The sequence below is a fragment of the Leptosomus discolor genome, chromosome 3 (assembly GCF_034619465.1).
Source record: "Leptosomus discolor isolate bLepDis1 chromosome 3, bLepDis1.hap2, whole genome shotgun sequence".
In the NCBI taxonomy this organism is placed as follows: Eukaryota; Metazoa; Chordata; class Aves; order Leptosomiformes; family Leptosomidae; genus Leptosomus; species Leptosomus discolor.
This window is the reverse complement of record NC_141393.1, coordinates 44,833,790-44,847,183: the sequence shown is the minus strand read 5'-3', so window position 1 is coordinate 44,847,183 and position 13,394 is coordinate 44,833,790. Positions and strand designations below refer to the sequence as shown.

At 43.5% G+C, this 13,394-nt stretch overlaps 1 protein-coding gene across 1 annotated transcript in view; it reads right to left on the bottom strand.

The window, feature by feature from the left end:
* The window catches only part of CSTPP1 (centriolar satellite-associated tubulin polyglutamylase complex regulator 1), a 78,444-nt gene that overhangs the window by 906 nt on the left and 64,144 nt on the right, over positions 1-13,394 (bottom strand). The window contains exons 4-7 of the mRNA XM_086462998.1: positions 13,303-13,387; positions 7,810-7,895; positions 5,138-5,333; positions 3,480-3,589 (exon numbers count right to left, since the gene is read on the bottom strand). Of these exons, the coding sequence (XP_086319124.1) occupies positions 3,480-3,589; positions 5,138-5,333; positions 7,810-7,895; positions 13,303-13,387 (477 nt within the window). The remainder of the gene's footprint in view (positions 1-3,479; positions 3,590-5,137; positions 5,334-7,809; positions 7,896-13,302; positions 13,388-13,394) is intronic.

Genomic DNA, 13,394 nt, shown 5'->3' with positions numbered 1-13,394 from the left:
ACTGAATGTTGAGGATCATGGACAAGATAAAGAATGATGATCCCTATTCTGTGTACTTCACACAGACTGTAGCTGAGCTCAGACTAAATGGGAGGCACTTTCAAGTAGTCTCACCTCTCAGAGAACTTGAAGAGCCCTATGGACTGGCAGTTTTCATTCACTATACAAAACTACTGAGTACTGACTGTCAGGAAGATGACAGTCTGTCAACTTCGAGCCTCTGCTAATTGCCCTGATCCTATCAGAGCAATAGATATGTTGTTGTCTGTCCCACAGCCTGAAGTGTATGCTATACCACCCAGGGAGATGTATACTTCTGTGCCACCTGCCTTTCTTGTGGTGCACTGAGCCTAGGGATCAAAACACTCCACATGTAAGATTTTTGTTTTCCTTGCAATTCAGGAAAGTCAGGCCTGACTGGTGCACATTAAGTCTACAGGGTAAGTGTGGGCAGACTGTGCTCTAGCATTGCTTGCTGTCTGGGTGACAGCATGAAAGGCTGGGCCAGTAATCGGGTACCCTCTCTCAGCATAAGGTCAGCATGCTCCTTTTCACATTTGAAACCCTGTTCAAGATGAAGGACATGGTGTAGTTCAGGACCGGAACAGCTGGTTGGTCATCCTTGCCATTCTCTGAAAGGACACTGGCACCTCAGGAAAAGCCCAGAAAGGAAGATGGGCCTCTGAGAAAAGCCCTCCTTCCTAATTCTGTAACAAACTCCACCTTGTACAGGGGTCGTGGGAGGGTGAGGTGATGACAGGAATTGCCTACCACAGCCTGGATAGTGCCACTGCGCACCAGGACAAAAAAAACCACTCGGTAATCTGTACCAACAGTGCAGTGAGGAATGCTCTTGTTTTTAAGGAGACCTGGGTGCTACACTCAGTACCTTTGGGAAGGAGCTTTGTACTCCCTGTGGGGACACAAATCTGGTTTCCGGCCCTGGTACCTTGCTCTTGAAGGAGGGGCTGGAGAGCCACCTGCCTCACACAGGCAAGCTGGCAGCAGTCATCAAAAACATAGGAATGAGTGCCTAAAAATCAGAACCAGTTTAGACCAGAACTGACTCCCCCACTTCTAGTTCTGATCTTCCCCTCCTGCAAATGAACAGGAAAGCCTGGCACTGTAACATAGACTGTCAGGAGGTCCAGAGAAATGCCCCAGCATGCTCCCTTTCATGGTCTCAAAAGAATAAGCAGCTAAAGCTTAACTTGTTTCTGCATTTGCAGAATGCACAGTGAGGTCTCTAGGGCACAAGAATTACTTGGGAGAGCCAGTAAACAACACTTAAAGGATTCATGAATTGACATTTGACACTGGAGTTAGGCTGCAGATTCCAGTGTGCATGACAAACTCAACAGTGCTGCCTCAGCTTGAACGAGCAGCTCTAATCCTTACCCCTGTTCCTCAAGGTGGGCTGCGGGAGCTGCGTGAGGACACTGACACAACCAATGTGATCTAACAAGTGAACCTTTATTTCCGTGTTTCCAGTGCAATTTATAACCCTTGACCACACCCAATAAATACTGATTGGCTTCATTGCAAATAACAGCCCATAGTCCAACCTGATTGGCCACATTACGAGTCATGTTCAAGTCATGTTCACAAATGTTCACACCCATCTTCTTCAAGAAATTAAAACTGCATCATTAATGGTGGCTGTCTCTTCTCCTGCACCTGTAAGATGTTCATGCCCCCTGCACCAGAAGTTGTTTATGCTTTCAGCAGTTCCGGTACGTCCCAGCTCGTATTCTCTGGAAAGGCTGGATTGTTCACATGTCCCTTATTTCATAAATGTCCTCCCACAGTGGGCTACTGGCTTTGTGAGACAAGAGAGAAGGCACGCTCCTTTGCCTGAAAGTGCCCTCACTGAAGGGCTTTGGGGAGCTTGTGATCCCCTACAGACCAAAACCTATTGAAATCACCCTTCAGGAGAGATTAAAAGACACCAGGAAAAGAATCTTCCTTTCTTTGCCAAGACACTAGCACCTGTCAGACTTGTGGCTGCTGCCCCTCCTCTGAAAAGGGCCTTGGCAGGAGGCTGGCAAAGGGCCGGGGGACAGGCCCACGTTAATGAAAACAAAAACCCACACACTTTGTAGATGGCATGATGGAAGCTCTGGGCAGGATTTTTATTTTTTTTTCTGCTCATCCGTTTTCTTTGCACTCAACTAGAAGTGGATTTTATAGGGCAAAGGAAAAAAATTTTCCTTGCTGCAATCCAGGCAACACCCTCCCCAGTGAATACACTGCTTCCTAAGCCTGTTTGCAGAAGGGATTGCAGGACTGTATTCCTGCATTAATATATAATCTCCATGTTGCTGGGTAAGCAGCCCTGCCCCAGAGCAGCATTAGCTGCTTAAATGGTTTGCTGTAAAAAGGGGCTCAGACAGGGAGGGGACACTTTTACTCTACTGTGACTCACACCTGTGCAAAAGAACAAGCCCTCAGGTAAGGTACACCTTTTCACTGAAGTTTGACTTTGTAATATAAGGACTGGCAGATACTCAAGCCTAGAAGGGAGAGGATATCTACCCAAAGACAGAAAAAGCCTACTGTTACTCGCCAGATGGTTTGCTGAGTGGAGATAAGTGAAGATGAGTGTTTGGGCCTCCCCACATTTAAACATACCTCCTGGATACAGCCTTGTCAAACACAAAACCCCATTTCTGTTCCCTTTTGCAAGAGGACGAAGAGAACAAGCAAGGCATATGGAGGCAATATGGCATTTTGAGTCTGAATTATGTGTGGATTACATACTGTTCTTTGCAAATGCAATACTTGGCTTCCTTGCTCTAGAACATCATTGACCAGCACAACATTGAAACAAGCAGTGAGATGCTGCTTCATAATCCCTCTGGTTCCCACAGCAGTCTGGTACAGAATTTTGTAACAGTTTGTGTTTTATGATACCACCGGATTTTCAGCAGGCCATAGATTACTAGTGAGATCACACTGCCGTAAGGGAAGATGGGGAAGAGCTGGGAAAGACTGGGCTTTGTCTTTGAGCCAAGGAGGCAGCAGAGGTTTTCCCATTAGGTGTGCCTCCTTTTCCTGTAAATGAGGGCAGTCACTTAAAATCTGTGGGAGAATAAAGGGCTAAAACATAGGATGTGACTTCGATTCAATACTGTTGACAGCAGTCAGCCACCTTACTTGTCTCCTGACCACCTCTACCCAATCTTTATAGCCAAACGTGTTAAAACAATGGTTCTGCTAAAATGATCAGCTATTGAAGAGGTAAAACATTGCTATCTTACAGCAGCATTTTGTATCTAATTTTACTCTTGAGGAAGCTCCACAGCTTCAAGCAGACAGTAAGGCACAGTGTTACGTTTTTAAAGTTTAATCCATCAACAAAAAGATTAAAAAATTTCCCTCACTCTCTTCCTGACAGTGTAAAATCTGGGGCATAATTACAGAGGAAATTCCACAGAAATGCAGAATGACTGAAAATCTAGAGCTCACAGGAGTCTTACCTAGGGCTCTGTTGATCCTCTGATCCTTTGCAAGTGCCATAAGGAATTCATAGAAGGTCAGTCTCTGTGCACTACTCAGTATTTCCTTCACAAGAGCAGATGGTGGACAGCTAGGAAAAGAGAGACAAAGAGGTCACCTTGTTTTTCAAATTACCATCTTTTTTTCCAAGACCCAGCTCAAACTGGAGAAATAAACCCTAACACTGTCAAGTTGCCCTGACTCAGATAGCCACTAGCTTGCTTATTTAGCATTCTATCTGCTCCCCATTTGTTAAGCAAGATGTTTGAGCTGGGGTACAGGCGCAGTCTTACCTGTCTCCATTCCAAGGACACAGAAAAAAGCCTAGACTGATTCAGAGGCATATACACCTCAACTCTTAGCATATTCTTTCAAAAATCAACTGGGAAATCTTTTCTTTTAGAAAACAATAAACCTTCATGAGGGTTGTTATGTTGTTATCCTTTTATCAGTGATAGCTATCCAAGGGGCAGGAAAACCTCTCCAATGATAGCCTAAATATGTCAGAAAACAGTATTCAGGTGGGGACTAAATTGATATGTCCCCTTCTACACTTACCTTAACCTCTGGCACTGACTTTTAAGCAATATCATCATAGTGATTCTTGCTCTTGACTAATACTCTTTAAAGGATTTCAGGCAAAATAAAACTACCTCATAAAGAGGAAGTGTTGAACAGTCTGTGGTGTAGTGGCAACTCTGGGAGATGAGGGTATGGGCTGGTGATCCCTCAGGCAAAGGTGGTTACCAAAGCCTGGCTGAGTATTGAGCTACTGGATGAAAGGCTGGGAATGGCTTCCCTCATAGTGCTGTGCAGAGCCTGACCTACCAGATGGGCTCACAGTATCCTTCCCATCTGAAGCTCTTGGGATATACAGGTAATAGAGCGTTTGCTATTTAAAAGAACAAAACAACCTGGCATCTCCATGCTTAGATATCTACAGTACTGGACAGCAGTTCAGCAGTAATTTTGTAGATCACAAATTTGGATTCAGGCACCTAAAGTAGGAATCAGGTGGAATTTGCATCCTGAGTCTTGTGGTCTAGCCCATGACCTAGCAGGGCACGTGCTCACTACCTGCAAGAAACAATGAAGAAAGTGTCTGTCAGAGCTATACCATAAGGTCTGGTATTGCTCTATCCCCTGCTGAACTAAGGCTAGTCTTGTGCTTGGGATCTGTAACTGGAGACCAGCTCCATCATAGGCTTGGGTACAGACTAGCAGTGTGATCTTGTCTAGGTACTAAGGCTTCAAACTCCATCCACCCCAGTGGGCCTTTCCTATGCTTCAATACCCAAGAACACAACTGCACTTGTTTATCTCCTCTAGTTAACTCATGATGGTAGATGGATGTCTCCTTGATGGAAGTGTCAATGCAGAAGTGAGAAGGAAAGCAGAGACCCAAATCAATCCATTACTTCAAGAATCAGCTCAAATCCCATGTTTCTTAGATCCATGAAATTGTTTCTCTTCTTTTGTTAAAGTGGTTTGGCTATGTTCTCTCCCTTCATCCTTCTCCAGTGAGATCTATTTGGAAGTTACAGCTTGTTCAAAGTCCTGTATTTCTTCACAGTTCCAACCTTACAAAGGGTCTCCAGAGACACAGACTTCAAATCTGTGTTTTGAACTCCATTCGTACCTGTATTTTGATCTGTCACACAAAGACTCTAGACACTGGTAGAAGAGAGATGCCTCTACCCCATCGAGTGGGCTGCAGTCATTTGGGGGCTGGTGCTGCCGATGTTGCCCAGAGGATGACGTTGGCACAATCACAGTGTTTGGATTTTTACCAGCCAGTAGATCTTGATAAATGGCAGCCACACTTTCCAGGAACTCTGAAAAAACAAAAAGTGACTTAAAACTCAGGGCTATAACCAGCAAAGCATCCTCCAGGGTCATCCCTGTCATTCCCTGCTCTGTGTTGTACATAGCACCAACAGGAAATAAGAACAACACTACGGCACCCTGCATATTCAGATCAGATATTATGCAGGGACAAACATCCATTTCCATATAAGTTGCTGGCTTCTTCTGTCAGGATGGTTATGAAAGGCCACTCACTCTGTTGAACAAGATTCTTCTCAAGGGAACGGAGGCTAGGCTAGCACATGGATAAAACAGTGGAGCATGAAAGCTAAAATTGAACACAAAACTAGTTCGCAAAGTCTAAAATGCTTTCCTTCTCCATCTCTTGCCACTGATTAAGAACTCATCCAAGTCAGGAACAAACTATATGGAACTGCAAGAGGAGGAAAGGGAGCAAGTTAGTCAGGGCTCCAGGCTGTATCCCAGCTTGTCTCTGTGCTGCTCCAAAGTAAATATAACACGGGATCTAGAGGAAGGGCCAGGGCAGGTCAGGGGTAGAGTTGGCAGAAAGCCTCTCCCCAGGCTCCTCATACTACCCACTGTTTACTGCAAGAGTCTAATTTTAAACAAGTTTGTTTATGGATGTGGTCAGCAGTTTACAAATCTAGATTCCATTTGGAGTGGTTTGCATGTGTGTGGGTTGGTGGGAGAGCGTGTGGCAGGCTGCGTGTGTGCACTGTGCCTGGATGAACAGGACAGGGATGGGATGTTTGAGTGTGTGTACACAAGGGCAGGCTTGTGAGTCCTCTAGTGGCATTTAAGTCCAGAGTGAATGGAAGTGTAATGCTGTGTGTGAGGTGGGTGGAGAGGAAAGGCAGGATGTCAGCAGGCCCTGAGGCTGTGCTGAGGTTCTGCAGCTCAGTGGAAATATTTGTTATATCAGAGAAAAACTTTCCAAACACATTTTCTGTCCCTGGCTAAAGGCATTACAAGCCTGGTTCTGCCCAACCCAAAAATCACCATTTTGAACTGTTTTTCTTTGATGAATTATCATGGATAACGTTGCAATATGCACAGGGGAGTTACAGGGGAAGTATATACAGAGAAGTACTGAAAAAAAGAGATTTTTATATTAGGGACAGCAGCTGATGCTTAACTGCTAGAAAGATGGGAACTGACAGGTTGGATCAGATCAGCAGGCCACATAAATCTCCTCTCTGACCACAGACTATGGTCCACCAGAGCTTCTAGCCAGTGTCTCCCAGTATCCAAACCTGGCCTCTTTTGCCTGGTTGAGGCCAATCGTGAGCTATGTCCATCAGAGGGAGCTATTTAAGTGCGAGTGGACAGAAATCCATGAGCTTATGTTGTCTTTAGAAAGTGCCCTGTGCTGGGAGATGCGTAAGTGGCACTCCAGCAGTCCCCAGTGCTTGGGAGCATATCTAACTCTGATAAAGGAAATGCTTCCCTCTTTTTGCCCACAAACAGATGCCTAGGACAAGCAGGCCACTGTATTTTAAAGCAGTCTCCCTGTATAGAACAAGCACCTGAATGCTCATTCACGTTTCTCCCCCTTGTCTCCTGAACTTTAGTTTAAAAATACCTGGGGATTTTAACAGATGTATATGTGTGGGTGAGCATATATAAATATACAAACACACGAACTAATATTATTTGATTTGTACTTTTTCTTCTCAGGAATTTTAAAAGAAATACCCCATCTAGTTAAAATTCATACGGGGGGAGAGGGGTAGAATATGATAAATGACCAACAACATGAAGAAGGTAGAAGGAGATTAACTGCTCACTTTCCCTTCCAACTAGGGGCTCTCAAATCAAACAAGAGAGGTGGTTTTTCATGGGAGGAGTAGCAGACCTGTGCAACTCCTTGCCAAAAGGTGTTGCAGAGGTTACAAGTCTATGTGATTTCAAGGGGAAGCTGGAGAAGTTCTTGGGAGAAGAGTCCACTGGGTGTTCCTAAACCCATGAAAACTATACCCAGTTCAGAAACTCTTTGAGCTGAAACCAGCTTATAGTTGGGCAAGTGTTAGGGGGAAGAATTGTATCCATTTGTCCAGTTCCTTTTCCTTTCAAGGCAGCAGCTGGTAGGCTTTTCTTATCCTGTCTCCAGCAGGGACCAATACTTTGGACGTGGAAATGCTGTATTAAGGAAAGGAAAAAAAATGTTCCTAGTAAAAATTAATTGTTAGCTGCTAACATACTCTAGATAAAGCTGGAAATTTATGTCTCAAGGCTAAGACAAATATATGCATAAGCCATAACAGTTACAGGTATCTTGTTATTTACAAAGATTTTGAACCTCCTTATGAAGCCTCCTAATCTCTTGGCATCAGTGATGCCTTTCATCAGCAGATTCCATTATCTACATATTTTCTGTGAAAAACCATATCCTTACCATATCTTCCACAAAAGTGCAGGGATTGGGAAGCTGTAAGGTTGTAATGCTATACTAGTGGGTGAAGTCAGCAGCTTCCCAGCATTTACCTGAGTAGTAGAACTGGATCTGGAAAGCAAAGAGGAAATCAGAAAAAGACATCAGGCAATCCATAGCATCATCCATCAGCACAATCCTAGGACAAGATGAGAGAAACAGTTTAGTATCTACAAAATAACTGAAGTCTGTAACCAGGAATCCCAGATCTAAACAAAGTGCAGCTAGGGAGCTATGTGCAACTGAGGATTGCTAGTGGCTTGACCCAGTATAAGAGGTTAGAAGAGAGGAATAGAAACACCCTAATATCAAATGAAGGCAGCTGAAGAACCTGCAGCGAGAAGATCCTGAGTGTTAATGCTATCACACACTTCAGCTACAGTTTGAACAGAGCAATGTGACATGGATGTCAAGCATTGAAAGCCTGGTGGACATGATGGAACAAACACTGGCATAAAAACTGGAAGGCTGGTTTGCATGGCTATACAAAGAGTAACGGCGCTACAGAAAAGACAGGTACACAACTATTAAACTAGTGTAAGCAGAACAAAACTTATGCTATTCCTTTGTAGACCAGAGTTCATCAAACTGGGATATTTTCAGATTCATAAGAATAACAACAGTTATTAATTCCCAATCTGTACTCAAACTCCATTTGACTACAGAGGACATAACATTGCACCAAAAATCAGCTTTCTAATTACACACTGTGAACATCCTATCCTCCCTTCCCAATGAATGAATCATTCTCTTTTCATATCTATCAATCAGGGTTATCATTTGACTATCAGGTCAAATTTCACAGCAACTGAAGACTTCTTGGGCCAGGGACAATGTCTTCTTTCTCCCTGCTAAGCCCCAGGTGTACCTAGGGAGCTGCATGCATCCCTGCTTTGACGCATACTTCATGGACATGGAAAGTATCAGCCACAGGCCATAAAGATGAAGTATAAGTGATAGCAAAGTCCAACTCCTCCTTTCAGGAAAAACCCCCTGGATTTCAGAAGCAAGTTAGGGCAAAAACTTTCATAAAAATGAAAACAAAACCAATGCTGTGGTCTCTACAGAAGGATGAAAAGATAAAGTAGGAAAAATCAAACTTGGGCTGAATAATGACAGCTGAGACTGGAAAACAGAAGGAAACACCCCACTTCAATGGGAAAAAAACAGAGTATTCGGACAATGCTAAAGAAAAGTAATTGGTACTTCTTTTCAACTCTGTGCATGTCTACCAACCCTGTTCAGTCAATATTTGGCATATCATGTCATATGAGAAGGACTACCAGTTCATTATAGCCAAAGTACGGGTCATCTAGTAGGACCCATTTGAACACAGGGACAAATGCAATCCACCAACCAACTCCTGCAGCATCAATGGTCTAAACACATTGCTGGGGAAACACTGTTCTGTCTCATGGGAGCTGTGTGGGAGGCTGACCTAGAAGAGTTATAGGATCTTGCAAGACTTCCCTGCCACTGAGACCAGTTCTGTTCACTGTGGCAAAATCAAATATGTAGAGCAGCTTGAATTAATTATCTCAAAGAAGAAAGACTGGGGCTAAGAGGGTCCCCAGGAGAAAAGCCAGTATTTAAAACAAAACCCTTTGAAGATGTTGAAGTGCTTCTGATTTATTTATTATGTTTCAGAAGCCTCCTCCTCCTGTCTAAAGAAGCAGTAGCTTCAGTTCTTAATTCTCACTAATAAGCATGTTACTGAGATTGTCAGTGGCCACATCAAGGCAATGGCTTTGAAGCTGGCAGGCAGAGCATCTTCATCTCTCAGGCAATACTGTTCAGCCACTAGCATTTCCAACCACTATTTAAGCACTAGAAATGCAATGGACCACATTGCTGATCAGCTGCACTCCCTCCTTAGAAATGACTGTCTCCCTCCCAGATACCTTCAAAGTACAAGCTCCGAAGTTTTTTCCAGTGCATTTCTCCATCCTGGTGATGCAGGAGAACAATGGTGGAGAGGGTTTTTTTACATATTTATTATGCAGAAACACAATATTGTATCACCTTCATGTCAATCAACTCATCTCACTTGTTCAATATAAAACTATGGTCAATGGCTGTGCTCTGCAGCATGAAGTCCCAGTCTCTTTCTTACTGGAGAGTATGAGGAAGTAGGCGGAGGTCTGAGAATTTGCTGGACATTTCTCACTGTTAAAGACAGCAAGGAGCCTCTAAGGAAGACTGTATGTGATGGAGAAGTGTCTAAACAGAAGCAGGTGCTCTCTGGTGCTTGGTTACTGACTCCACTTGGCCCAGGAATCTGCACTCCGGAAATGCTGAAAAGTCTTTAAATCCAATACAATCATTTACAAGGAGACTGACTGCAGCTGGCTATTTCCTCACATAGACAGCTGACTGAGCAGTAAGGGAAGCTGGGAAAGCATCATATGCAACGTATCTGCACCTCTTCCCTGAAATATCTGGCAAGGAGAGAATGAATCCTAGCCATGGACTGTAAACCAGACAGCAGGATCAAAATTGAAGACAATATCTGAAAGTCTGAACTGCAACTCAAAAGAGTTCATCAGGTAGCTGATATTTCGAGAGATTCTTTATTCATCTTTTCTTGCCCAAATTAGACTTTAAGGCCTCAGGGGCACAGATGTATTTACAAAGTTGGTAGTCGGCACTCAATGAATAATGAAAATCAAGGAGAAACTTCAGAAAGGACTGAAGAAAGACACCTATACTTGAGGGACTCCGGTAAAGGGTGTAGTGGTTTTTTAGGGTTCAAGTGGGTTTGGCTGGCAGGAAAGCCTTGCCATTGTGCCAATGGGGAAACTTTACAATCTACTGATTGTGGTTAAAATCTCAGAAACCCAGACTAGACAGGATGTCCCCAGGACAAACTCTAGACCAGGCAAGTTGAAAGGACTTTTACTGTTCTCTGCTACCATTAAAGGCTAACTGACACAATTTGTCTTAAGGCCATGCTGACTCAAATGAGTCTTCAGGGACTTGGTTTGTTTACTGATAAATGGAGGCAAAAATAAGTGGAACATACAAAAAGGGCAAGATCTGCACTCTCAGGCAGTCTTTTAACAACAGGGGTATAGACTTGCAAGCCCCACTTCCATTAGCACTAATCAGTGCAACATGAGCTCCCATGCCACATAAAACAGCATAGGAGCTATGAACTACTCAGCTCTCGTTACTCAAATGCAGGGAGCAAGTTCCTTGTGTTTCTATTACAAAAGAAAAATCAGTGCTTAGGTACAGGTCTTGAAAGCATCAAACCAGAAAAATCCCTTCATTCTGTCCTGCAATTTCAAGATTCAGAAAGCCAAAAGGTGTTTCTGAAGATCAAAGATATCCTGTAGATTAAAATCTTCAAACTGCTAATGGCTATAACCATTTGAATTAAAAAACATCCAAGAAGTCTCACAGACACAGATAGCCTGGTTCTTTTTTGGGTATGACTTCTACATTTGTGTGGCACCAGGAACAGAAAAATGGAGCTCTCTGCTGTCGTGTGAATAAAACCTGTATTGTTGTAGCCTCTATTCTTCTGCTCTGACATTTCCTGATCTTACTCTCAGTGTTTGTTATCAGTGCATAGCAACAGCTCCTGGACAAATGGAGCGCACTGTGCTGTGAGATGATCTCAGTCATGCAGCACTGAGACTACAACTGTGACTGTTCTCTTCCCAAGAGTGCCAGTAATTACACAGGTCCTAGCTGTATCAGTGAATGCTGTGGCTGCTCCTGCCGCTACTTTATTTAATTCCTTTCCTAAGAAAATTAGCAACAAAACCATTGGGGGTGTGCAGACTGAAGGAGGAACAATGTCAGTGACATTCATGCTTTGCAAAGGACTCAATCAACTGGTGCCAGAAGACACCTGCAGAGTTCACCTTTCTAACTGGCAGAGGCCAAGGAGGACAATGGGAAGTGTAGACCAGAGAAAGGACAAAAGAGCAAGCAACAGTTGGAAAGAAAGAGAAAGATGGTCTAGAAATATGACAAGTTTTATTAAAATTGTTCAACTAGATTAGCTTGTAACAGAATAATAGCAATGTGTAAGTAAATCTCTAGCCAGCCAAAAGTGGGAGTGAGGTCATCCCCACCTGAGCCTGGGTGCCTCTGACAGAGATCTCATTTCTCTCCACACCTGCTCCCAAAGCCATCTTGTCTGTCTCTACGGCACACGCACAACAGTGCAGCAGGCCCCTGAATGGGGCCTCTAGTTTACAACAGCCTTGTGGATTAAATTCCTTGACACAAACATCATAACATGTGTAGATATGCTGAAGCCTCCTTTCATGCGCCATTGCAAATTCCTGCTCAGCTCAGCTGGAACCCTGTGAAATACACACCAGTGCACAGGACTGGTGCTTGTGTGCCTCCATGAGAGGAAGCAGCAAATATATCCCTGCTACTTCTTTCGTAGTCTGGTACTGAAGGCCAAGCAACTGTACTCTGTTGGAGCCCCAAAGGCCCACTGATGAACTGGAGGGAAAAGTAGCACTCAACTTTTACTTTTAGTTGAACCGACACAGCTTTAACTGCAGTTCAATTCAGATAGTAGCACATAGGAGCCAGGGAAAAATTCAGAAAATCAGCCATGTGGAAGCACTAACAGATGGACAACACTTCTCTTTTTCACTTTCCTTTCTCAATATAATTTTCGTGTGACTCTGATACTAAAGAAAGATAACAGAACGACAAATGGAAAATACGGACCTTTTTAATTATTTAGGCCATGAACAACACAGGCAGCAGCTAATAAATATCCTGATCATGTGTCTGGATCCTGTTCCAAAATGTCATACCTAGGTCCATGAAAATAGTTAAATTTCCATGCCCCCTCTGCTGAGATGGCTAGGAATGACAGCATTTATTCAGTAGCCTTGCTGTGATTATATATGTGTGTGTGCGCGCGCACACTGACATCTGAACTGCCCCCCCCCCCCACCAGATGCACATACCTTATTACATTGTCACTATCAGATAGTTAATAATCAACTGCCTGGGCTGGACTGGCCCCACAAGCACTATCAGTAAAAAATTCCATATCACATTACCAGTGCCCTGAGCCATCTATCTGCTTTAGGCCTTGTCTAGATTAAAACAAAGTTTCAAACAGATTAGCTACCATGTTCTTAGCTAACGTACTTTAAAACACTGGCAATCCTTCAGCGGTTAGTACATTTTAAACGTGATCAACCATAGGAAGCTGAAGCAAGGACAAACACATTTTAAAGATGGTAAACAGTATTTGAAATACACTTTAAAATCATGTTGGTTAAAACCAACATTGGCTAACATTCTTTTATATGCAACTCATCTTCTGAATGTAGAGCCAGCAGCAGCATTGTGCACTGATATTTCAGTCCCTGTATACCTTAAATATACGCTCTTTCTCATTGCTACAAAAACACCTTGTTCTTAACCTGAAAACATGGTATCTCTTCTCCTCAAAATCTTAAAAGCTGAAGGTCCCTGTCCATATCTTTACTCACAGATCTAGTTCCAAAGTCCATGTGTGTAGGACTGATCTTGCCTTAAAAGAGGGGATGAGGACCCACCTTGCTGCTTTCTGAGTGAGTTCCATTGGGAAGTCTGGGCAGAGCAGCTGCAGCAGGCAGTGGTATTCCTGTGCTGTCAGCAAATCTGCAGG